This window comes from Barbus barbus, assembly GCF_936440315.1.
Source record: "Barbus barbus genome assembly, chromosome: 20".
Classification (NCBI taxonomy): domain Eukaryota; kingdom Metazoa; phylum Chordata; class Actinopteri; order Cypriniformes; family Cyprinidae; genus Barbus; species Barbus barbus.
The window spans coordinates 28300875-28328840 of record NC_136748.1 but is presented as its reverse complement, the minus strand read 5'-3'; the positions used below and the strand labels follow the sequence as shown (position 1 = coordinate 28328840).

Here is a 27966-nt window from a genome sequence, read left to right as displayed (position 1 = left end):
TAGGGATTTCATATTAATCATAATCACCGTTTTGACAGCTTGCTTTTTTAATATTACAGAACTTGTGTGAAAATCCTTTTCTATAGTTATAAAAGTTAAATAAAAGCAAAGACGAAACAATTCTACTCATCTAGTACATGTATCAGTTCTTTATTATAGAAATCCATCTGGGAATAGAAAGGAACCGAACCAGAACCTCCGTTTCATCTGTTAAGGGTCGTCTCTATTGTTTGCAATATGAATGCAAGATTAAATCACATAATAAATTCATTGTGGCTGCATTAACACATAAGAGCAAAGCTAGCTCAAAGAAATCTCTCACGTCACTGGAAATAATTACACCAGCACACGTCAAATGAAATTAAAAAAGCTTATTACTGTGCTTATTACTGTCTTTTGAATGACTATAAATAGAAATAATCACTTAAGCTTAATAGCTCCTAAAACACAAAGATAATTACAGATTAAAAAACAAGAACAGCTTTATACTCAAGAAAGGAAATACACACAATGTGCTAACTGCTTGAGGCCTAATAGTATGGTAATTTCCACTGAGTTTTAGGATAAATGTACTCGTCACCATGTGAAGAGCCAAGAGTGTTTTTGAGTGGCTGCACTAAGAGGTCAGACATCATGTCTGAGCATCACATTCATGTATTTTCAAACAGCCAACAGCATGTAATGACAACCTGGATAATAACCAGTCAGCTTACATGGATCTGTTGACATAAGCTATAGTGCAATTCCAGGGCAAGAATATTACTATCACTCATACGTTTCAACACAATCCATACTCAATCATAATAATACTGACAAACACATGAACATTTGTGAACATGAATGAATCCTTAAATCCTCCTTTACTAAATGATCGAAATTACGATTTGAAAAATCCAACACTTATCTTGTGATCCTAGCCTCCATGAAGCAACTGCTCTGGTAACCATTTCAGAAAACATAAAAATCTAGTTTTTATCATTCCAAAATGAACTGCTATATTAAAGGGGTGCTATTATGCTCTTTTACAAAGTGTTGATTTTGTTTTGGGGGTGTACTAGAACATGCTCTCATGCTTGGTGGTTCTAAAATCCCATTATTGTTCACATAATTTACATTATTAAAATACCTTTCTCCCCAGCCTGACACAAACAGCTCGATTAGTTCCGAAAAACAAAATGTGCTGTGATTGGTTAGTTGTCCCAGTGTGTTGTGATTGGTGAACAGCTTAGACGGTGTTTCAGTATTGCCCCGCCCCTCGCCAAAACAGCAAGTTCCTCAATATTGCCATATCAGTTCAGATCTCAAGAATATTGAACAAGAGGATGGCGCAGAACCTTTGCACGCACAGATATTGCAAGACATATTAAAGTGATAATGTTATTGTTGTTGTTTTTTGTGGCTAAATCACGTTTTAGATGGGGTCAACAACAGCTTAAAAATAACTGCATTGACTATGTACAAGTAATATGTATTATGTTTATTGTTCTTTAATTCTAACATTATAACATGAATTGCACTGAAACTGTTATACAGTTGAATTTATTTATACCACAGTCCCACAGACTTACACTATTTGTGGCCACATTTGAGGCGCTGTTGGAGCGGGAGAGAACGCTGCTTTATCAGACATTACATGCAAGATTAAATGAAAATGACATCCAAAATTTTCTGAAAACAGTTGGTTTCCATCAGAAATACAGTGATATAAAAACACCAGCACTGGGTTTTGAGACGTGCAGGGCTCAACCAAGCGTTCTCCCCACCCGCCAACCATTCAAATTTCCGTAGGCGGGATTTACAATTTGTGATGTCACAAATACAGGAAAACAACTTTGTAGTCCAAACGAGCCGTTCGTTGTAGTTCTTGAAAAGGGATTTTTTTTAAAACAAAATATCTCCCTTTGGAGTGGACTTTGAGATTTGTAACTTTGTAGATCGTTTTATGCCCAAACATACACACTAACATTCAAAAAGTGAAAAAGCATAATAGGACCCCTTTAAAGGAATAGTTCACCCAAAAATGAAACTTTGCTGAAAATATACTTGCCCCCAGCACATCCAAGATGTAGATGAGTTTGTTTCTTCATGGGAACAGATTTGGGGAAATGTAGCATTGCATCACTTGCTCAGCTTCAGTGAATGGGTGCCGTCAGAATGAGAGTCCAAACAGCTGATCATCACAATAATCCACATCACTCCAGTCTGTCAATTAACGTGCTGTGAAGCTGTGTGTTTGTAAGAAACAAAGCCACCAAGAATTTTAAATTTAAACCATCACTTCTGGCCAAAATACGAGTTCTTAATCCATAATAACGCTTTCTCTAGTGTCTCCTCAAATCCTCTCGTCTGAATCAGGAGAGAAACATGCTCTGATCAAGTACTGTTTACAAGTGAAAACAGTTCAAACAAATATGTTGGAATATTCTGATGAGAAGACAACACGTGATTTTTCACTGGATGAAGCGTTATTACAGATTTTGGTCTCATATTTTGGCTAGAAGCAACAGATAAAGCAAGAAAAAATGCCGGTTTATTTCTTACAAAAACACTAGGTTTAATTTCTCAAGATGTTATTTGATGGACTGGAGTGGTGTGGATTATTGTGAGGCCTTTATCAGCTGTTTGGACTCTCATTCTGACGGCACCCATTCACAGCAAACTGATGAGCATTGGTGATCCATTGGTAACATTTCTCCAAATCTGTTACAATGAGGAAACAAACTCCTTTACATCTTGTGAGTAAATTCTCAGCAAACTTTCATTTTTGTGTAAACTATTTCTTTAATGGCCAGGAGTAACTCACTGGTACTGAATTTAACTTATTGACTGATGTCACTAATCAAAAAATGGCCAATTAGAGTGATTGGTCTGGACAAAATATCAATGTTGGAAGCAACCATAACTCTATTAATGATTCTTGTAAAGCAGTATTGATTCAGTTTATTACAATGCAAAGGACTGTTTATTGGTTTTATTTGGCAAAGCAAAGCTGTTAATAAAAAGAGTTCATAATAAAATGTGACATTCATCAATATTACATTAAAAAGGCAGTGGCTATCTACACTCAGTGCAAACAGTGACAGATGCTGTTCACACGAAATGTAAATATGAGCTCATTTGCACTATAGCCTTAAAAATGGTTCTTCGTTATTGAAGTATATTATAAAAGACTTCATTTAAAAAGTATTGGACTACTGAAATCCACTCACATGAAAATCAACTATTATTATGCAATCCTGGATATTAGTGCGCTGTAGCTGGGGGTTCATTTGCCCGCGTACAGTTAAAATCAAGATCATGCTCTCATAACTTGGGATGAACAGAGATAGAGGCTTTCTGGTGTGTTTCCTTCAGCCAGGAGATGAGGATTTTATTGAGCTCCGCAGGCCTGAAGAGAGAAGAGGAAAAAGAGATTGGACCGATCTGATCACGTGATATAACCTTAAACGACTGTGACATTAAAACGATTAGTGATGCTTTCTATTACTGTGGCTCATGATGAGAGTTGAGAGATTTGAACAAATCATAAATGAAGCACCTCAACAAACCTCAGTAAGCACATTTCCTATCTTATACAAAAGGTAGTAACCACAAACCAGCTTCACAAGAGAAAAAACGCATAAAAATCACTTAACAGGGTGTCATTGTCTTACGGGGTCACGTCTCATATCCTGGTTTGGAAATGAAGCCAGGAGTTTTCTGACAGGTTCAGAATGTCTATTGATTACTGAAGTTCAGCGGAGGGTGGAGAGGGTGATGGAGGTGGAGGGGTCAAGAGACGTTAAAATAATTTACAGCGTTATCGAGCCCTCAGGTCAGTGTGGAGAGGACGGTTAAATCACGCTCTGCTCTGATAGCAGGACGACTGATTAGAGAACATTAACCACACGACAAGAACATTATCATAAAACCACTGTCATACAGATGAGCTTTGAGAAGATAGAAAAAAATCATTTTTGTCTTGTTTTCCAGTACACAAAATCTAATTTACATTTACTTGAGAAGTCTTGTCTTCTGAAAAATCTATCAGAATAAAGTAAATTTAAGCTTTATAAATATATATATGAATGATGCATTTATATAGCGCTTTATTGTGTATTGCTGTATATATATATACACTGTATATATCTTAAAAATCTTAATGATCCTAAAAAATGATTTATTTTCCATATGCAAACTTATATATATCATCCTGCTGGCAGATATTTTCTTGTTTTAAGCTTACATTTACTTCATTTAATTTTTTTCTTTCAGAAATCTAATATCTTAGATATTCACTAAAAATTCAGATCTTGTTTTTTCTTCTCAAATAAATGTATCTTGATTTAAGAGTGTTTAGATATTTTACTGGGGAAGGAAACTGAGTAGGAAATTCATTTTTTCCAATGCAGTAACACTTTAGGATTGTGGCCAGCCTAATATATGTCAAGTAAATCTGATAGCTGTATCTGAAACAGCCAGTTTACCAGAATAAAGCTCTGAAATGCCCCATGACCTGAATGGAAAGAGCTGTTGGTGGTGTGAGATACGCATTAGGTGTTTTTGGTTTCCATTTTTGACTTATCTGACAGCATCTGCCAACAGTTTCAGGCCATCTTTAACACTTTAAAGAACATGTACGGTGCACTTCACCCTTCAGCCAACACTGTGGGTCAGTTTTAGTAAAGCGGTTTCATTTTGCAGTATGCACATGAAATGGGCTGTAGACAGTTGTTAACTACTGCAGTTCCTGGAAAAGCATTGGAAACAGGACAAATATTTAAAAACGTAATGCTAAACTTCCTCTTATGAAGTCTATTATTATGTAAGCCTACCTAATTTCCTTCAGTTGATTACTGGTGAAATGTGACCCGGATGCTTCCTTGAACAGATTATGTGAGATTCTTTCTGCTTTATCAGATGGGAGTTCTAGTGTTTTGGGTTTGTATCTTTGAAATGACATGTAAGAGGGATTTTTTTCTCTATATGGTGGTTTGACCTTGAGGTGAGCTGGATCTTTCCGTCAGTGTCACGTTACTGTTATTTCTGCGATTGGCTGCTTGGCCGAGGTGATGGTGTTGCACAATCACTGCCCTGACCCCGTTCTATGATGGAAATCCTGGATCTGAGCAATCCTTCATTTAAAACTGAATGCCTACACCGGTCCTGATGGTAGACGCTCCTCTCTGTAAGAAATGCTGAATGGTAACGTGCTGCTGCTCTAAAGGGCTTATAAATGACAATGGACAATAGTCTGTCATAAAATAATAGTCTGTCGAGTTGACTGTTTTGACACAAGCTTCCTAAACATGCCTTTAACACAATGCAATTTTCTAATATTTCAACATGCCAAAAACATGTCTGTGTCCATGTCTTTCATCCAAATGAAAAAGTGTATATATGCAAAAAGTATGAATATATAAATAAATAAATACTTAATTGCTTACCTACGTACTTATATATCCAAAAATATACATTGTACATTACGTTTCTTGCACAAGGATAATGATAATGAAAAAAAGTTTAGTGTTTTTTAGTACCGCTGAGATACTATTATAGTTTTTGGTTATATTTTTTAGAAATATTTATTTAGTGTTTTTTTTTTTTAAATATGTATAAATATATTTATTGCATAACTGTTTATTTCTGTTTTATTTTTAGTTATTTTAATACATCAAGTCAAACTGAAATGTTGCCTGAATTGGCAACTAGCTGAAATAAAATAAAAAAGTTTTTAATATTTTATTTAATTCCAGTTAAAGGTTATTTTAATTCCAGTAAAGCAAGCTTTTTATGGTTTAATCTTTTTATTATTTTATTTAATTATTTACTAAACTATAATATCCCTGTGTCACAAAGCATAATATCTTTTCCAAAATGGCTTAATTTTCTTAAATTTCTTAATTTGCAAAAATATTATATTTGGGATGAAACAACGAGAGTAGAACCTGGTATATGCTGCTGAAGTAATATTGACTCAAAATATTTACTTGCAAACATTTCAGAAAATATAAGATTCAAACATACACTGTAGGCCATATCTTACACAATTTATGAGCATCTAATCCAGCTAACCGTATTAACCTATTTTATTCTTTCAAATATTACACTCCCCATATAACAACAGTCAACTAAAGTACTAAAGGTCAGACAGTCTGTCAATTTTTTTTTCTCCAGTTTTCCTGGAAACCAAGTATTCCTGATCCCTCGCTGACATTTAAGCAGCACCATGTTATTTTAAAGCCAGTCAGACATGTCAATTGTTGCTATATGAGTTTTTGATTAAGTTCAATGTCAATATAATGAATCACACTTGTTATGCAGTAGACTTTCATGTCCCCATCATACAGTATATACAACATTGGATAAACTAAAATCAACTTATAAAGACGCAAATCATATTAGTTTTTTCACAATATCACAATTAATTGAACATTGGGGTGAATATTTAATCATTTTCCTACTTTGGTTTAAGATGTGATATTTTAAAATAAATTTCTTTCTTCAAATAAAACCTCTTCTTGGGGATATTATTGAACTGGTAATCAATTCATATTGTTTCTCTGTGTTCTTAATATGACTTTGCTGTTAGTCTTTTGTAAAAATGCCAGTTGCCAGTTCCTCAGTTATGATGAAGTGGCATCATTGTTTTGGTGGAAAAACATTCGCACATACATCAGTTTCCAGTGAATCTTACCTTTCCATCTGAGTCCAGTGTCCACACTCCTCAATGTGGCCTCTGGTGAGGTTAGGGACCTTCAGACAGAAACATACAAGACATCAGGTCAGCTGACACAGACCATGCTACTGTATGACATTACACATCATACTGCATTAATGTAAAGTATTGGAATAACTGTAATGTACATCTACAGTGTGTTAAACTCACAATTTGAAACTTGCCATAGACACTAATCATTTGTAAGGAAGCTTATTTCGACCATGGAATAAAACAAAAAAGTGATTGCAACTTTATTTCTCACAATTCTGACTTTTTTTTATTAGAATTTTGATATATTTGAGATATAGATTCAGAATTCTGAGAAAAAAAGGCAAAATTATAGTTTATATTATTAGTTTTTTCTCATAGTACAAAGTTAGATTTTTTATCTCCCAATTCTAAGAAAAAATCTTAAACTTTTTTCTAAACTCACAAAAAAAAAAAAAAGTAATTTGCAACATTTCTCTAAGAATTCTGCCTCACTATTGTTAATCAGTATCTCACAATTCTTAAAAATATCTTGCAGTTCTGAGTATAAAAGTCCGAATTATAAGATATAATGCAATTCAGACTATTTTTATCAGAACTGCGAAATATAAACTAAAAACACAAAAAAAGTTTTATCTCACTATTCTGACGTTTAACTCACAGTTGCAAGTTTATATCTCATAATTCTGAGTTTCCTGAAATGTTTTTTTCTCAGAATTGCGAGAACTCTGACATTAACTCGTGGGAAGAAAAAGATGCAGAATTACAAGAATCTGTGATATAAAGTTGCTTTTTTTATTCTGTGCTGTAAATAAGCTTCCATAAACTTGTGAGGCTGAGGATCTGAACAGCTCATAGAAAAAATCTTCAAGTCATTATTATAATAATTTGTAACACGACATGAATGCAGCATTAACATAATGGAAGAATAACAAAGTCGCTGTCTCACCAGGTTCTCCATGCCTGTGGCAAAGGCTGGCAGAAGAACAGGGTCCTTTCCTGCGGTCACCATTAAAGCTGGCATCATGATCTGTAACAGCAGAAGCACTGTCATGTACTTTCAACTAACCAAATCAGTTTTGACAGATAAGGAAATGACTAAAAATGCAACAAGATAAAGTGTGTAACATTAGATTTTTTAAAATAATGTTTAGGTTTTGAAAATATGGCTTGATTGCATTTGCAGCATGAAACAACATTTAATGGCAATCAATCAATTCATCTGCATCAGTTTTTTTAATAGTGCGACTGATTTTAAAGAAGAACCAGTTATTGATTTCCCTTCCTAATGAAACATTTATGAGTGATACAGCCAGAGTTAAAGCACTTCAGGTCGTCATGGAGGAGCAGATGTTGGGGTAAAGGGAACAGACACCATCTGCTCCGCTCAGGCTGCAGGACTGTGCTAGATGTGGAGTGGAATTGCTGGAATAAGCGGCACTTGGGTATTTCTGACAATGACAGTGTCAGAGAGCGGGAGAGCGGTGAGGACACTTGCCTTGCCCCTCGGCCTGGAACACATCCAACGCCAGTTTCTCTCCCCGTTACGGTACCAGTTCAGAGGACCCCTGAGACAAGACCAGACCCTCAGTGACAACATGTCATCTATGCCACGTGCATGAGCATGCATTTATTATCAGTGCCTCACGTTTAAAGGCTTAGTTCACATAAACATTCTGTTATTTCAAAACCATATGATTTCCTTTATTCCGTGGAAGAACAGACCACAAAAATAGTCCTAATTACTCATAAAATATAAAAATAAAATAGTTTGTGTGCGGAAAATCTCATCTGCACTTACACATATTCATACTTGATGTAACACATTTAGTTACATGCAGAGATGCATCAGAACTATTATGTTGGTGGCACTGTACTAGCATTAAAAAATCGTGTGATCCTGTTGTGATCAAAATGTTATTAAATAAGAAATAAGTGCATATGCAAAAAAATAAAATATATATATATATATATATATATACACACAACACACACACACACAAAAGATATATATGCAAAAAAATAAATATACAAAAATATTGTATATTATGTTTTTTGCAGAAAGAAAATTAAGTCACAAAGTATGAAATCTTAATGATCCTAATTATTTGCTAAAAAAATATTTTATCATAAAGTTTTAAAATCAACATGATGTGTAAATGTTGACAGAATTTTTTATTTTAGGGTGAACTACTGTTAGGAAGAGATTTGACTTTTTTTTTCAAATTTCCTTTTTAACAGATTTTTAATTTTAAAGGTAAACACAATATAAAACACTTCTTGAAGAAATATGAAGCCATAGCACAACATAATTTAGTCTTGCAGGACATCTGCCTGGAACAACATCCTTTATTGGAGTTGATACAACATTGATATCAATCGGAACTCACACTTAAAACCAGAAGGAAATGATAGTTGGGTAAGAGTTAAAAACTAAAAATGTTGTTCCAATAATAACATGTCCTACTTGAGTAAATCACGATGCATATGAATGCACATAAATAAGATGCACTTTTTGCCCATTTGCTCAGTGTACCTGAAGCCGCTCTTGGTGAACTGCTGCACATAGTACTGCAGCGCAGACTCGCTCAGAATAGCACTGCGGGGTGGATCATCCGGTGACCCCACAAGCAATCCACCTGATAAACAACAGAGCAGACAAGGAAAACAAAACGATAAGGCCAGTGTAGTCAGGTGGTCTTGTGAGGCTTGGTACATGAACGGTTTGTACCGTTCTTCTCAAGTGCGACTCAAATCAAACATGCATTCATTTCTCAATACAAAATACTGAACTAAATCAGAAGCTGACTGCATAACAGAGTCCATTTGAATTGCTGAAGCTAATGATCCTCCATTGTTCATCAAATAATAAAAAGCAGAAAAAAACTTTCTTACCTCTCTTGCAGACTCCAGCAGTGCTTGGAAATGATTTCTGCAGATTACAGATAAGAAGTTTTAGGTGGTTGCCAGTGTTATTTTAGTACTATTGATATACTATTATAGTATTTAAATTTTTTTGGTCATTTTTATTATTTTTTTATATTTCTTTTTATCTTTAATTTTAATTTCAGGCATCGTTTTAGTACATTTAGTACTTCAACTTAAGCAAAATTAAATAGAAATGTTGCCAATGGTGACTGAAATAAATAAATACTAAATACTATATATAAAATATATGAAAATATAACAATGAAAGCTGATTAAAATATTAATAAATACCATAGTTTTAGTGTCATAGTAATATGCCATAGTCATAGTATTAAATACCTTATTTAATATTTAGAATTAGCCTATATTTTTATATTTTTCAGTTTTCATTGACAGTTTTTATTACAGTTAATATTGTTTATTAATAATTGTTTTTAATATTTCTGTTTATCTTTAGAAAGGTTGCCTTTGCAACTAACTGAACTAAAAAAAATGAATAATGTAAAAGATAAAATAAATAAAAGCTCATTTAAAAAAATAATAATTACTATAATTTTAGTTTTTAAAAATATATTAATATTATTTAATATTTTGAATTAGCTCTTATTTTTATACATTTTAAGTTTTTATTTTATTTTTAGTAATTGTATGTTTTTTTCAGTTCTGTTTACCTTTCATTTTTATTTCAGTTTTAGTTTTAGTAATTCATCAAACAAAAATTGTAAAATTTGCTTTTACTAAAATTTAGCAAGTAACTAAAATAAAAAATTAAGTTTAAGTCATTAATATTTCTGCTTTATTTCAATTAACAAAAATACATTTGCTAATGTGTTTTATTAGCATATTACTACACTGTTAGACATTTCTGTAATTTCTAGTTATTTACTGTATATCAACCAGTATAATAATGCAAATTCCCTTTACAGTAAATAACTGTAATACCCTTTGCATCATGGGAATTTTCTGTGACTTCAGACCTCACATACAGAGACTTACTGTAATTTTTTTAAATTGCTGTATACTACTGTATTTGCCGTAACGGCCTTTTTGGCGCCATTCTATTGAGGTTGTTTTATTTATAATATTGCATATCATTTTCGCGCATCAGGGAGCCGCTATCGTATACGGAGTATTTAAATCTCTTCTGAATGAGCAGCGCTCGCTGTTCACTTTCACTTTCGATTTCGGGATCACACACACTCTGTTATAAAGGGATCTTCAAATTAGTTGGGCCCCAGATATCCTCAGTTGCAACCCCTCCCATATGGCCCCAAATGGGTGTTTTGGCTGGGTCATATCTGCCTCCAGCAGCTTGTGTTGGATGCAGGGTTGCCAAATTCGCATTTTTTTTTTTGGGTTACTTATAAACTGTTGTGGCGTGTTTATTTGTTTTGTTTTTTTACAGTAATTTACAGTTTGCAATTGTAAATCAAATACAGTTTGCTACTGTAAATCTTAATTACAGTAACTAGGAAATTACTGTAAAAACCCTTTGAAATGTCTAACAGTGTATGTGATTTCTATGGTGTTTCTCTATGACAGTCTGGTTATTAAATATAGCTCAGGTCAGATTTTTCCATTCAGTCCTTCCTTTGTAATAAGAGACATCAAATCTTTTCCTTTTTAAAAGGTGCTGCTACGTAGTAAGGATGTGAATTACACCTCAGAAAATGTGCAGCTGGTTGAGGAAATCTGTGCTATTACTTTTCTAAGCGATATCAGACTTACAATTTTCACCTGGCGGACCATAAAATTGGCAAAAATTTCCCAGAATCAAATATAATGAGACCAGAATATCAAGAGACTAATCAACCACATTCATAACAACACCCTAGAAACCATGAAAAGACTAAAGATATGTTTATAAAATACAAAAAATACTTGAAAGATATTCACAGGTTTCCTTCAAATGATGCGGTTCTTTGTTGGATAAATGGCACTGAAACGTGTGAATGCAATTAGTGGCTTGTGTCTCCCCTCCTCCGTGGTGATTTCCAGGTTTTATCGGTGGAACGTGCAACAGAAGGGGACTGTGTCAAGAGATCCCCATCTGCCCCGACACAGTGGCCCACGCACTCATTAAGATGCAGCGTGTGGCTACCTGAGGCTGAGCGATGGCTGGCCTGCCTTTGTGATTCATTAGTCCAGGATCAGAGTCCCGGATGGGAGCCCTTTAAGTGGCCCTCATTATGATGCCGGGTCATTCAGCACCAACAGCACACCTCGCCTCTTTGAGCTCCATCAGCGCTGGCTTTTTGATGCCGGCGATAAGCAATGTAATATCGAACAGATAACCATGTCACTTCAGATGAAGGGAGAATTTTACGCATAAGGTTCCTGCTCTGTCAAGATGTTTGCTAGTGCAACACGAATTATAACTACATTTTTGAACGACTTTTTAAAATACATGCATGATTATGATCTTGAGGAAATCTTGGTCATCTATTGGTCTATACACCATCCATAAATACTCATAAGTAACCACTCATTTAACACATTAAAAATATTACTGACACAAAGCTATCATAATGCTTTAGAAAACATGAAATATAGATGTATTATATACCAAAACACTTGAACTGTCATTGTTTGAAAAAAGAGCTGTTCCTTTCATAGCTTTGCATTTAACCCTAATGAAATTTATTTAATAAATGTCAAATTAAACTCATAAACACTTACCGTTTCATTACTTGGAATGAACATCAGTTTGAAGGTTCGCTCAAGGTTTTTCTCCAGTTCAGCCTCTGCAACACCCTGATACAACAGACAAAAGCACTAATAAATATCACATAAATAAATAATAAAGATACAACAGTTTATTGTTAGTTCATGTTAGCTTAGGTCCATTAAATAATATTACCAGAAACATTTTTGCATATATATATATATATATATATATATATATATATAACATTTAAATATTATAACTAATATAATACAAAACCATATATTATAATCAACGTATAATTATAAAATATATAATACATAATATCAAGTATTATATATATATGTATATATAATAGAATCTAAAAAAAATATATATATATGTGTGTAAATTAACATAATTCAATATTAATAATCACTCACAGGCTTCTGGAAATAGATCTGGTAATCAAAGATTGGTATGGCCATGAGTTTCTCCATTGGATTTGTTTTTGGATCCACAGGAAAAAGGGGTGTGTTGAGAGACGCTACAGCCCTGCATGTCAAAATAAAATGATTAACATGGCATTTCTGTGCACTGTGCATAACAGACAACAAACTAAACCAACACTCATGACACTCTTGAATCATTTTGTTAATAATTCTCTCTGAAATGCAATACCTCACTCTCTCAGGATGGAACTGTGCCATGTTCCACACCAGAGAACCGCCCCAGTCATGACCCAGCAGAGTCACCTGTGGGATGCCCTGCGGAGCAGAAAGACAAAACTGTACACTCATCTATGCAATAATACAATAATGATCACATTACAACCAGGTGCATTTCACAAGGAAATGGCATGACATGGAAATCATATTTCAGTCCAAAATCAAAAGAAATCTCAGAAATAATGTAGAATATTTTAGTTTTTTTTTCATAGTAACAAATGCATGTACTTTCATCATTATTAGGGGTTCAAGCACGAAGTGCTGAAAATGATGAAAGTGATTTTGACACTTTTTTTAAAAGAAATTCCAACAATAAATAAAATGTTGTGGCTCTTTAATATGTTGTGACAGACCGCTGTAGCATCTCAGTTCAAGCGCATATGAACCAATCATCTTATCATATTTACTTAAAAGTACGAAATAAACATGAATGCACATCAGAAGGTATCTTGTTTCAACCATGGAAATACATCAATGCACACCATTTTTCAAGTTCAAGTCCACCAAAATTTATCTACTCTCCTGTCTAGTTTGTCTGACAAAATGGCAGATTCAGCCTTATGATTGGTCAGATCGCCTGTCAATCAAATTCCCAGGGAAGGTTCATTTAACATAATTCTAAAACCAAGTCAAGAAAGTCTTGAAGAAACTGTACTGGCCACCCTGTTATACTGCCTGATGGGAAATAAACTCAACGGCACACACTACTCACAGAAGATTCTCATGCCTTCCACGTCACATTGTGAAAATCTTAATTATGATTGGTTGATAGGAGTTGCAAGGTGAATAAATGTACAAAATAAGTAGAATATATAACCAAAAGCATTTAATTTATAATAAATCAATTGCTTCAAAACAGCTTCTACTGTTCTGGGAAGACTTTCCAAAAGATGTTGACCAGGAATACAGTGATTTTTCCCATTCAGATACATGACAGGCTTTGTGTTTTTTCACACTAAACCAGTGTTATTTTAGTATTATTTATAGATTATGAAACTATAATATTTTACATTTGCTTTTTAGATTCTCAGTTTTTGTTTTCATTCATTTTGTTATGTGCTTATGTCATTTTTATAAGTTTTTTTATATTATTATTTAGGTTTGACTTGTTTTAGTTTATTTATAGTCAGTAATTACTTACTTTTATTTAGTATTAGTTTTTATATAATATATATTTCTTTTTAATTCAGCTATATTTCAGTTAACAAGAATGTCTTTAATAGATTTTGTCTTAGGATAATAACCATGCACCAGACTGAGTATACATGGCCCTTACTTTGTGCATAGAGGCATTATCATGCAAAAATAGAAAAGTTATGAATAGAAAGAATAGAAACCACACGATTATCTAGGATAGCATTGTATGCTGAAGAATTACGATTTGTCGTCACAGAAATTACCATTACATTCCCATACATGTACTACAATTTCAGGTTTGCTGATTGCATTGAGTAATACAGTTCTTTCTCAATCACAACAAAGTTTCAAAGAGCTCTTCAAAGACCTGTATGGTCTACCACAACATAAAAGCTGTGGTGAAGCACACTGGATGACCAACAATTTCTTTCCAAACAACCAATTAGTGTAACAGCACAAAAGCTGAATAGAGCAACTATGCTGCCAAAATACTCAATCTAGCATACAGCATAACTACTCATATTTACCGTCATAAAGCATCCTATTTTGAAAGTCTATGGCCAGCACTTCAAGACAAATGGGACCAAAGACACTCTGATGAATGTACTTCACGAGGCCTACAGGACAAAATCTCACTGCATGTCACTGACAAAGAACGTGCTGAAAGAGACACGCGTCATATATATCTGCTGAGCTGAAGCACGTTCATCTAGTCTGGTCAAGACTGGTCATAACAAATACATATATTTTGGGACAAATGCACTTAACGGTTGCACCACTCACTAACCAAATGCAAATCATGTGTTATCTGCACTGCAGAATCTGCTGGTCTAACTGTGGACCAACTAAATATGGATGAACAGAGTTTCAAAAACAGTGAAAACAGTGATAATGAACGACACTGAAAATGTGTGAACATTCAGACAAGACTAAACCTGATTAGTACAAGTGCGAGGGTTAAAACATGATGTGTCCTGAAAACACATGCAACAGCATTTGACAATATGATTACACTGGAGGACTATAAAGGAGAGATTCTGATATAAACAAATAACTTGTTGAGTCATGCACTTGATTCAAAAGAATCAGCTCATTCGTTCACAAATCACTGTTAATTTTGAATTCTTTCTCAATTCAGACGGCAAACTCAAAACTCATTCCTTCTGCCACAGCGCTGTAGATTTGGCACAGGAAACAGCATATTTTAGTACTTTCTTTTGTCTGCAATGCAAAAGAATGCAGATGCTCAAAAACTGCTAATGAAACATCATGAAAATCATTCGGTTGCAGTGGTTTTTTTAAAGCTCAGTGTTTCTGTTCCTGCTCCTGGCTCAGTGGTAGAGCATTGCGTTAGCAGCGCAAAAGGTTGTGGGTTCAATTCCCAGGGAACACACATACTGATAAAAAAAAAAACAATAATATATATATACAGTGCCCTCCAAAAGTATTGGAACAGTAAGGCCAATTCCTTTATTTTTGCTGTAGACTGTAAACATTTGAGTTTGACATCAAAAGATGAATATGAGATGAGAGATTAACATTTCAGCTTTTATTTACAGGTATTTTCATCTGGATCTGATACACAACTTAGAAGATAGCACCTTTTGTTTGAACCCACCCATTTTTCATGTTACCAAAAGTATTGGAACAGATAGAATTAATTAGATTAAAGTGAAAAAGACTTAATATTTAGTTGCAAATCCTTTGCTTTCAATAACTGCATCAAGCCTGTGACTCAGTGACATCCCCAAACTTTTGAATTCTTCTTTTGTGATGCTTTTCCAGGCTTTCACCGCAGCCTCTTTCAGTTTTGGGGGGTTACTCCCTTCAGTCTCTTCTTTAGCAGGTAAAATGCATACTCTACAGGGTTTAAGTGTGGAGATGGACTTGGCCAGTCTAAAACCTTCCACTTCTTGCCCCTGATGAACTCCTTTTGTTGTTTTGGCACTATGTTTAGGGTCATTATCTTGCTGCATGATGAAGGATCTCCCAATTAGTTTGGTTGCATCTTTCTGTAAATTGTCAGACAAAATATTTCTGTAGACTTTGCTGCTGCCATCATGTGTTACATCATTAATGAAGATTAATGAGCCTGTCCCAGAAGAAGCGATGAAAGCCCAAGCCATTACATTACTTGTGTAATGTGTACTATAATGTACACCTGTGTACACTGTGTTTCAGATGAGCTTGTATGTTTGGGATCATGAGCAGATCCTTTCTTTCTCCAAACTTTAGCCTTTCCATCACTTTGGTCCATAAAATCAGTCCATAAAACCTTGTCCCAGAATTGTTGAGGCTCGTCTCCTATTCTCCTTGCTAATGAGTGGTTTGCCTTTTCTTGTGTAGCCTAACTAACTAACTATAAATGCAGTCTGCACGGATCTGAAACTGATCGCAGACATTCAGTGCGATTTATTGTTTGAATAATCAATTAATAGGACACACCAGGGCAACAAAACACACCTGTCAGTCACATGTTCCAATACTTTTGGTAACATGAAAAATGGGAAAACATGAAAAAATATATATATATGTGTGTATATATATATATATATATATATATATATATATATATACATATATATATATATATATATATATGTATATATATATAGCCTGAATGCACTGTAAGTCGCTTTGGATAAAAGCGTCTGCTAAATGCATAAAATGTAAATGTAAAGCAAACCAGTTAATAATAAGAAACGGTTCTTGAGTCCCAACACTTATTATATATCTAACAGGACGGAGGCTAAAATATCAGCAATGCAACTTATGTTTTTCAGTATTATCTAATATCATAAATCAGCTGTTTAGTAATTATATGCATGTGTGAAAGTAAAAAAAAAAACTGTACATACCATTTTATCCAAAAATGTCACCAGATCCTAAAAAGCCAAGAGAGGGATGACAAAGTTTTATGCAACATTAATACATTTTCCTATACATTTACATGGATAAGTAAATTCACATGAATTAGTTTTAATTACCAGCATGATTTGTTCTTGAGAATATTCCTCAATCTCTGCATAAAAAGGTGGGAGTAAAACAGAGCTTATTCTATGTTCTGTATCTTTTCATATGGCAATAATAACAAGATTTTTCAAATTACATACAGTATATGTATCAGCTTTAATGCACATATCAAAATAACAAGTCAAATATGTTTGAAAATGTAGTATTAAAAATGTATAATTTAACTTACATTTTGCAACAAGTGGAAAATGTTTAAATACTCCATTTATTGTCTTTAATACTTTTACAAAACAAGCTTTGTCTCCACAAAATCTGCAATTTTCTATCACTGTTTGGATGCAGTAAAGCATGATGTAGCAGAAAACATCTGGCTCTTGTTTGCATTTTCTTCTGTCACTGGTCATGATTCTAACCTTGACATCAAGATTAGGCTTCAAAATCATTCATACATATAAAAATTATTTAAAAATTTAACAAATAGCTGTAATCTGACTCAGAGGAAGACAGGAATCATGTCTTTGTGTCAGTTTTTCAGCTGAACAAGGGATAATACAAGAATTCTTACAATAGCCACCTTGTTGTCAAAAGCAAAAATGCTACAAAATGCTTCACATTTTGTGAGAAAGTATGATATGCTAGATGAAATCAGGCACTAATTTTGGAGTCAGCAGCCTAGTATTCATAAGAAATAAGTATTGGCTTTCATTCAGCAAATTTGATGCAGGCCGGTTTAATAATAATAATAAACAGCAGTCATAAACCTTAATTAACAGGCACTATATATTCTAGCATGAGGATAAAATACTTAATTTAAAAAAACTTTTAATGAAAAATGTCCTTAATTTTATTGCACTGTAATCATTTAAAGCAATAAGGCCTTGAGATCATGCTATATTGAAAATACAGCACAGCCTCTCATAACTTATTGTTGAAAACATGCACTGTCACGCCACACACAGTTCTTATGTAAACTTCAAATCCCATCACAGAAGTGACCTGATGCATATGCTAAAGAGCAGTGCTTCTCATTTTCATTCTCAGCATGATGCCGCAGCGATCACAGGGGAACTGGAGTGCCTGGAATCCCTTCAGGCATTTATTTCAGTTACCTGGAAATTCATTCTGCTTTTATAGCTAAAGCATGACATTTGAGCAGGTAGCGCACACACACGTTTAAAACAAACCCTCGGCAGCAGATTTTAGGATCTCTTACTCATGCGCTGACTTTACTATAATTCGCATATGTAATGGCTATGGAACAGGCTTTAATGCTATTGCAAACAAAGTCAAAGCATCCTGTTCGGCAAACTTACCAATAGTAATGAAAGTAACTGTTGGTCATCTTAAAAACATAGCTGACGCCAAAGGAAAAAACAAGCTGTTTTCAAAATGTATAAATGTTCCTTTAGTTGAAGTAACCTATTATACATAACTACTTATGTTTAAAAGGCAATATAATTTCCAGACGGAATTTTTTTTTTTTTTAAGGGGTTTTTATATTTCACTTTGGTCTTTTTAATCCCAGGTTAAGGCCATTTTTAACCCTGTGTTTAGCAATGCCATTTCATTTTTAACTTTGAAAGGGGACTAACACTGCTTTTAACAAGTGCAGTATTTAAAGTCATGTTGAAACGCAAATAGACAGATTTTTTTCTGCCATATTTTGACATACATTCGAGTACAAAAATTGTATGGCCTGGACTTGGTTCTATGCATCAGTTGTTGATCAGATTTTAAAATGTTGCCATTGCATTCAAAATTGGAGGCAGATGAATGCAAGCTTGCAGGGGTGAGTTTTAATAGTTTGTTTTTCATCACTGGGCATCACAGGGATTCCACGTCGCTGGTTTGACTCCTATCTCACTGATCATCATACAAGCACATGGTTTCTCCTAACATAGCTATACTGAGGACACACAGCTCTATCTCTCTTTTCAACCAGATGATCCAATGGAAGTTGCACGGATCTCAGGCTGCCTGATGGACATCTCGGCATGGATGAAAGATCATCACCTACAGCTCAACCTGGCAAAGACTGAGCATCTTGTCTTCCCTGCCACTCCAACTCTACAACATGATTTTACCATCCAGTTACCATCAACAATTACCCCATCAAGTTCGGTCAAAAATCGTGGTGTAATCTTCGATGACCAGCTGACTTTCAAAGACCACACTGCAAAAACGGCTCCATCTTGTAGGTTTGTATTGCACAACATCAGAAAGATCAGGCCCTTCATTGCACAGCATGCTGCACAACTTCTTGTCCAGGCCCTTGTCATTTCTAGGCTGGACTACTGCAATGCTCTTCTGGCTGGACTTCCATCAAGCACAATCAAACCTCTACAAATGATTAAGAATGCAGCGGCACGACTGATCTTCAACGAACCCAAAAGGGCCCATGTCACACCTCTCTTTATCTCCCTGCACTGGCTCCTGGTTGCAGCTCGCATCAAGTTCAAGACACTGATGCTTGCATATAGAACAGCCACAGGCTCAGCACCCTCCTACTTCCGCTCACTTATGAGAATCTACATCCCCTCCGGAAGTCTGAGATCTGCGAGTGAGCGACTCCTAGTGCTGCCATCACAGAGAGGCAAAAAATCACTTTCCAGAACGTTTTCATTCACCGTTCCTGGCTGGTGGAATTAACTTTCCACCCCAATCTGGAATGCTGAATCCCTGACAATTTTCAAGTGACACTCTTCCATCATCACTTGACTTCATCTTTAAAAAAAAAAAAAAAAAAAAAAAAACCCTTTGCTTTCTTTCCTTACCCTCTCCCTGTCTAGCTAGTATTTACTCTGTACAATGCCTGAAACTTCGTATTACAAGCACTTCGAGGGTTTATTTGCCTCTTTATAATGAATCGCTTATTGAATTCCTCAATTGTAAGTTGCTTTGGATAAAAGCATCTACTAAATGAATAAATGTAAATTTAAATGTAATAACTAAATGACTGGACTAAATGACTGGAGAAGTCCTGCATATGTCGCCAGAGAGAAGTCTGACATTTTCACTTAAAGGTCCAGTTATGACATTTTGATTAAACATTTTGAAGTAGGTCAAAACATTTAAAAATGCAACATGCACAGATCAAATGTTCACAATAAGATCTATAGCATGCATAGATAGATTATATAGCTGGTGTGAACAGAATGCATTAACACTTAAGTCGCAGAATAAGTGACACCTTCTTGTGCTTTCACAACAATGCAAAAAGCCACTTGCCAAAACCTTTACCCTCTCTGTTCCTCTTTGGTGGAACGTACTGCCAACATCCACCCGAACTGCTGAAATGATCACATCTTTTAAGAAGCAACTGAAGACCTCTTTTTGAAACCATCTCACACTCTTGAACCAAAGCACTTATACGCTCACAAAAAATTATCCTGTTCTTTAGCTTGCTTCCTAATCTAGCTGTCAAACAAGCCTGGCATTGTATATTACGCATATTGTTGGCTTCTTGATGAAGTACATTCATTCCTCTTTGCTTTGGTTCCTCTTTAGTTAATCACTTTGGATAAAAGCATGTAAATGTAAATGTAATGTAAAAGAAAAAACAAAGCATGAGACATAGTGCATAATTATAACTGACCTGGTGGAGCAGTGGAGTCACCGTAGCCTTTCATGTCAAGAGCTAGAACCCTGAATCCAGCATTGGCCAAAGCCGGAATCTGATGAAAAACAAACAAAAAAACAATGAAGGATATAGTACTTGAGTGGTGCTTATGTTCTAAGTGGTTGTCAGGATATTGCTATGTGGTTGCTAAGGTGTTCTGAGTGTTATTAATGCATTGCTACCAAGTTGACAGGATGTTAGGTGAATTCTTTCTGACTCAAAGCAACCATCCCAAGGTCTCTATGATAGGTTTTGTTCAAACCCCTAATCCCAAGTGAGAGATAAAATAATAAGCACTAAAGTGCCACAGAAGGGTGATTTAGAACGGTTAAAAAAACCTCTTGCATTACGCTATAGCAGTGGATCTCAACCTTTATTTCCACCGGGCCGCACTATGGTCCAAGTGCAAGTCTCACTTTTTTTTGGCCACGATTTGGTAGTCTGAGACAAATTTTGAAAATCCTAAAAGATTCCTATAATCCTAGGCTAAAATCTGTAGTCTTTGATCGTTGGTTTGACATGTTCACTGACAGCCGATTAATGACTGTTGCGATCAAATTTCATGAAATTCTGGCAGTGTCAGAAGATTTGGTGCACAGTCCTGCAGTGTGACTACCCCTACGATGAATGTCAAACTGTCTCCGCTTTTCAAGAGAAGCTATGAGCAGAATTAATGCTAGAGAATTATTCTATCAGCCATAAACTCCGGCGCTGTCCTCCGCTCACGGAATTCATCCGATATGTTGCCTTTTCTATATAAACACTGGTTGTGCCGCTGTTTTCATGTGGGTGTGTAGAGCTGCATACACTATTCTTCTTAAATACGCTGGTATCGCCGCCGTTCATATACTTTTCATGATAGCCAACATTTCGGTCCTGCGTGCAATGCAGTTCGCAGTCACTGGACGTGTATGGGTTGATAATGTAAACCTCTGGACAAGTCTGACAGTCTGACATTAATGACAACTGAGATCCGATAGTGTGACATGATCATCATGTTCGTACTGTCTGACAAGAATAATCCTAAAGGACTTTTTTAAAAAATCGCACAGTGTGAGCCCGGCTTAAGGCTTGACACGTGACATTGCAGAAAGTGTGCGTTCACAAATGTAGCCTATGTTGATCCAAATATGGAAAGCATTTTCGAATTTAATAATCTGAGGTACTCTCCAGAGGTGGTTTGCCACATTTCTGTAATTAAGGATGATTGCTGCGTAATAGCCTATGGGTGTTTCTTTTTGCCTGAACATCTTCAAGTGAGTGGCGGGGCAAACCCAAAGTTGATGCCGAAAGTCCAGCACTCTCTTCACTGCTGATGCTGCGACTATTCTTGTTTGAATGCATTCCTCGTTGGCATTTTCCACATTTAGTATTCTCCCTTAACAAATTTGTCCATTCTGATGCTCAATTTTACAGAACTAATGGCTGCTGATGACATGAATTGAATTCTGCCAAAGTGCGCGCTTGTAAGTTTCACTACAAGAAATGATTTTTTTCATTTCCATTTGCTCCAACAGCAAATAAAAAAAACAGTAAAATTTCTATGACTTTCCAAAAAAGTTAAAAAAAATATATAGAGAGATTGATTACGATGGTCAGATGAGAAAATACGTGAAATGTGCCATCACTAGAAACACTCACTCGGCAGCATTAACCAATTTTCTGTAATTTAATACTAAGGTAATAAAACAGAGAGTACAGAGTTATAAATATACATTAAATCTTTTAAAAATAAAACTACAAAAAAGTTGCTAGATTACATAATATAACTCATTGCATCATCACAGTCTGTGAAAAGGGTCCATTCTTCTTTTCATTGAATGGCAGATCTACAATGGCCTTCATAATAATATTAATTATAATATTTCTTGAATAATTATTAATCAAAGTTACATTTATGCATGTTAGAGAATAAGTTGATTATGGCTTTAGTCTGCCTTTCTACTCTCTAAGAAGCTGCTCTCATTGTGTGTGTGACCATGCCCGATAAGGTTTAGGGCTGAGGCAATCTTGAAGTAAGATAAGTGTTTCTCTGTGTATGTGTGTTAGTATCTGTCTGTACAGGGAGAAGCTCAGACAGTCCAGGATAAACGTTCCCCTGCCGATGTCCAGCGTATCAGATATACGTCTTAGGAGAGACGTATTGCATCGGACCTCTGATCACTTGTCACTAAAATAGTCATCAGAAGATATGCTTCAAGCTTGCGTCCATATGTGGAAATTGTCTAAGTTTATCTAGGTTTTAGAACCAATCAGAATTTTGATGACTTATGCATTGACGCAATTAGCAACCTCTGTTAGGGTATAATTGCTGGTGTTTTTGAATTGTAAAGCAGAGCGGCCTACGAACTCCATCGTGAGTGTTGAAGCTGACTTCTGCTGATGAAACTGCAAACTATTTTCTTCAGTAAATTTTTCTTTAATTAATCGCATCTCTGAATCCTGGTCTTTGTTCATCATACCTGGTCCTTGGGTTTTAACTGTTATTCCCCAACATCATTATCCAAAGCAACTAACATTATTCCAATTCCCCTGAAGCCGTATTCAAAGGTATAATAGTGAAAGTTCATGAATCCTTTAACCACTAAGCTATGAGATTCACAATAATCTCACTACCTTCAAAGGCCTGGATTCCTTTGCATCAGTTGAAAGATTTGAGGTTCCTCACCTGATACCTCCAGGAAAACCAACTCTCAGGGAAGCCATGGCACAGGAGAACAGGCGGACCATCTCCAAAGTCCACATAGTGGATCCTCACGCCAGGCTGAAAAACAGAGGAACACAATTTTTATGACCTTTGCTAAAAATAACACACTGCCAGTGAACTTTGGCACAATTAAAACAGAGATAAGCATTATAAATTACCTTAATATCCACATATCCATGAGAGACATTTTCAGGATCACAAGATGGTGGCTGGAGATCACTGGTGACCTGTCAAGTTATCCATTAAAACCATTAAATGATAAAGGTCATTTGTTTTTTTTTTCACTGTAAATTATAAGATGACTTGTTCTTTTTAACTTCCAAAAACTGTACATTTAACAGTATTTTTAGATTACAGTTTTTCATTACAGTTTTATTACAGTTATTATATATAATAAGGGAACCTGCTGTTAACCAATGAACAGTTTTTACTGTAGCATTTTTGCAGTCTTTTACCATTCATTTTTTTTTACAGTGTATCAATGGAATTACAAGGTTCAGGGTCAGATTTCCTCACCTCTATTTCTGTAAGTTTCTGGACTTCCTTAAGAGCCTCAGTGATGTCCTTGACTTGAACAGCCGTCATTCCCAAACCTTCAGCTGCCTTGATACTTTCTTCATCCACATCCAGCCAGACTGCCTTAAACAAGTCAATTATAAGAGCATTTGTTCACATCCTAAACTAGCAGCTTTTGAATTTGCTCTTTCAAATTGGAGAGCTTTTGAAATTATTTACTGCTCTTACTTCTTGAGGTTTAATCGCAAGTTTATCAAGGGCATTGGTAAAGATGTCTGGCTCTGGGATTCTGACACCGGCATAGCAAGATCTCACAACCAGGTTGAAACGGCTTTCCAATACGGAGAGAATCCTAGCAACGCCATCTCTCTGATCAGTGTCATCGACCCAGATATTGGCCAGGACGCAGGTAGAGATGCCTTAAAGGAAAAGTTCACCCCAAAATTTAAATTTGCTGAGAATGTAGTCACCATCAGACCATCCCAGATCCCAGAAATTAGCTCACCGGAAAAAAACTATTGGAGAAATGTAGCATTACATCCCTTGCTCATCAATGGATCCTCTGCAGTGAATGGGTGCCGTCAGAACGAGAGTCCAAATAATTGATAAAAACATCACAATCCACAAGTAATCCAGTCCATTAATTAATGTCTTGTGAAGCAAAAATTTGCATGCTTGTAAGAACCAAATCCATCATTAAGATGTTTTTAACTTCAAACTATTGCCTCTGGCCATAATACTGCTTTCACCAGTGAAAAAGTCATCTCGTCTGAATCAGGAGAGAAATATGCGCAGATCAAACACAGTTACAAACAAATATGTTGATGGATTTTGATGTGAGAGGACAACAGGAGATGGACTTTTTCTACTGGAGGAAGGGTAATTATGCATAATGATCTCACGGCTTTTCACTTTACAAGACATTAATTGATGGACTGGAGTGATGTGGATTACTTGTGGATTATTGTGATGTTTTTATCAGCTGTTTGGACTCTCATTCTGACGGCACCCATTCACTGCATTTGTCCAAATCTGTTCTGATGAAGAAACAAACCCATCGACATCTTGCATGGCCTGAGGTTGAGTAAAGTTTTAGCTAATTTTCCTTTTTGGGTGAACTATTTTTTTAAGAGATAAATCCACAATTCAACAGAACAAAATAAAAGGTTTATTCAAAATCTCGCAAAACAAAAGCAACATACCATGACGGCGGAGGACAGCTGCAGCATCAAGAACCGGCTTGTTGAATTCTACCTGCCCAATGTCACTGAAAAGCTTCTGAGCTGAGAACTGCGCAGGTAAAGAAAGTCCCTGATCGGCCGCAACCTTCTGACACTCAGCTTCAAACTCAGGAATCATCTGATATGTGAAACCAGTTATGCATGAGTAAATATTTTTGTTGCACTAAAGCAGACTGCATGCATGCTGTCATGCCATATGCATGAATACATTTTATAAATGAATGAAAATAACCTGAGTTAGGGTGATTTTTCCTTTCTCCAAGCGATACAGTGCATTCTCACTGCCAAGTTTTGCAATTACATTCTTAATGAAGCCCCTAGAGCAAAACAGTATTGGTAATGAAATATAATATTAAATTCAAAAGCAAAGCTTATATATATATATATATATATATATATATATATATATACACAGTGCCCTCAATAAGTATTGGAACAGTAAAGACATTGCTCTGTTGGCTGTGGAGTCAAGACATTTACAAATATGATTAAAAGATGAATATGAGACAAAACTACAGAATGTCACATTTTATTATTAGCCATTTCAACACATGCATGTTTTACCAAATAAAAAGAACAGCACTTTGATCAACAACTCTTGATTTCTCCATGCCCTTTGTTTTTGCTATAGCTCTAATTGGCTTCCTCTTTTCTTTTAGCATCCAAATTGCTAGCTTTTCTCACAAAGTCAGCTCCCTCGTCTTCATCCTGGTTTGTGTGTGTCATCATCGAATGCAGGATTCAGAATACAGAAGTAATGGATATAACTGATACGACACATTCCCTGCTTTTAATATCTGAAGAATTAATGCAGCAGGACACAGCTGATCACTTAGAAAGACCTGAGAGGCAACTGATCCAATACTTATGCTCTCATCAGATAGAGGGATGAAACTCTAAAAGTGCTGAACTTCTTAGCTGCTAAAACATCTATGTGTTGAATAACACAATAATAAAATGTGACATTCTGTAGTTTTGTCTCATAGTCATCTTTTAATCATATTTGCAAATGTCTTGACTCCACAGCCAACAGAGCAATGTCTTTACTGTTCCAATACTTATGGAGGGCACTGTATATGCATATATAATAAAAAACAAACAAATAATAAAGTCACATACCTCGAAATACCAGTAGTTTCCTCAAACTTCTGAAAAGTCTGGGCGAGATGGGGTGTAACAACACCACCCCACAAATTAAACAGCACTGCCTTCTTCATTGGAAACTAGTTTTATTTTGTTTTATTTAAAACTAACAAGTCTCTGGGTACAAAGGAAACACAGGGCAGAAAACATTACACGACTTGTACTTGCTTGCCTCTTCTGCCAAGACAAATACACACAATGTTTATAGTACAAAGTTCGCCAATGCTGTCATAAAGTTGAATTCGGTGAACTTTTATCTTTACCTGATAAGCAGATTGTGATTTCTGGACGCAGGAAGATCGCTGTGCCACAGTTAACTTGTAAACTATTGCTGGAAGGACTGCTACTGCCAGAGTTTTAACCGCCTCTGACATAAAGACTACGAGTTCTACTATGACAGAGGACTAGCTAATGAATATTAATCGCGTTCTCGTCACGTTCACCAAATACTCGTACCTGATTGGCTGAAAAGCATACCACTGTTAAAGAGAACGATGAACAGTAGGCGCGTTTACGAATCACGCGTCACATTAGAAGCTCCAGGAATGTTGCCAAGCAACGTCAACAGGGCCTATTTAATATTCATAAGCCAAGCCTTCACTATATAGTAGTTAAATAAACTCAAAAGAAAAAAAAGTTGTTAATCTCAAACTTTATAAAACGTCTGTGAATACTAATTATTTAATAAAAAATGCCTTTATTTTTTAAAACATGAAATATGTCAAGTAAATATAAATGAATATTAAATAATATAGAATATATTAAAGAAATAGTAAACAATAGACTATATATATCCTGTTCCTGGTATCTGGTAACATTTTGGCTTCATAATTTTTGGAAAAAAAAAGTTACATGGTTTTCATGTTTTTAGCATTCTACCAAAATAGTGACATGTTTAACTATATTGAACACATACTGGTCAAGTTCAGTGACTTAAAAAATAATAATTATGGGTATATTGTTCAGACACTCGCTGTGAATGTATTCCACCCTATTAGGGACATATACATAGTTATCACAAAATTTTAATAATGTAAATGTTAAACAATAATGAGCAATAATAAGATAGTATATGTCCCTTATGCCATAATGGTATTTTTTATTCTTGAAACATAAACAAAACAATTATTAATGAATAGAATATGTCTTGATTATTAAGAACAGGTACTTTTTTGTGCCCATTTTTGCCAACAGGATGGTAAATAATATAAAAATTTAGCTCAAAAACATATATATACTGGTAATGCTCCTCACCTCACAATATAAGACAAAGGTATGCATGCCATTCAAATTTTTATTTAAAATGACTTGTCTAACAGGGTGGAATGAAGCATAACAGGGTGGAACGGAGCATAACAGGGTGGAACACCAGTGTTAACAGGTTCTAACAGCTAATAAGCTTTCCGTAATTGTCCTGTTTGGTTTGCCATCTGTAATGTGTGGAACTGCACCTACATAATACTGTTTCAAAACAATACAAAAAATACCTATGTGGGTATAACTACAATAAAATTCAACATTTATCAGGCTTTAAAAATAACTTTTAATTTAAGTGAACTTAAACCCATTATAACAATGTCATATTTATGTGGCCATCCTACCTGTCTAACAGGTACACTCTTAAGAAAAATGGTTCTAAACA

General features: G+C 35.2%; 1 protein-coding gene across 2 annotated transcripts; it reads right to left on the bottom strand.

The window, feature by feature from the left end:
• Positions 1-132: 132 nt before the first annotated feature.
• Positions 133-26864, bottom strand: LOC306886588 (bifunctional epoxide hydrolase 2-like). Of its 2 annotated transcripts, XM_079443828.1 has the most exons (20): positions 26588-26864; positions 26301-26441; positions 25414-25498; positions 25143-25299; positions 24169-24359; positions 23941-24063; positions 23583-23651; positions 23386-23481; positions 20694-20772; positions 17113-17147; positions 16984-17010; positions 12942-13027; positions 12704-12815; positions 12296-12370; positions 9584-9620; positions 9225-9327; positions 8187-8256; positions 7638-7718; positions 6677-6735; positions 133-3388 (listed from the first exon to the last, which is right to left on the bottom strand). In XM_079443828.1, exons 2-20 carry the CDS (start codon positions 26396-26398, stop codon positions 3304-3306), a joined length of 1668 nt encoding a protein of 555 aa, XP_079299954.1. In that variant the 5' UTR covers positions 26399-26441; positions 26588-26864; the 3' UTR covers positions 133-3303. The 2 variants fall into 2 exon arrangements, with proteins under 2 accessions (XP_079299954.1, XP_079299955.1); XM_079443829.1 differs by lacking the exon at positions 26588-26864 and having other exon boundaries at positions 1465-3388; positions 26301-26496.
• Between the last annotated feature and the right edge of the window lie 1102 nt (positions 26865-27966).

Excerpts from the sequence above, each read along its gene's own strand:
- LOC306886588 (XM_079443828.1), bottom strand. The coding sequence starts at position 26,398 with ATGAAGAAGGCAGTGCTGTTTAATTTGTGGGGTGGTGTTGTTACACCC. Across the intron at positions 13,028-16,983 it reads TGACATTTTTGGATAAAATG|GGCATCCCACAGGTGACTCT; the intron begins GTATGTACAGTT and ends TCTGCTCCGCAG. Across the intron at positions 12,816-12,941 it reads TTCCATCCTGAGAGAGTGAG|GGCTGTAGCGTCTCTCAACA; the intron begins GTATTGCATTTC and ends TTTGACATGCAG.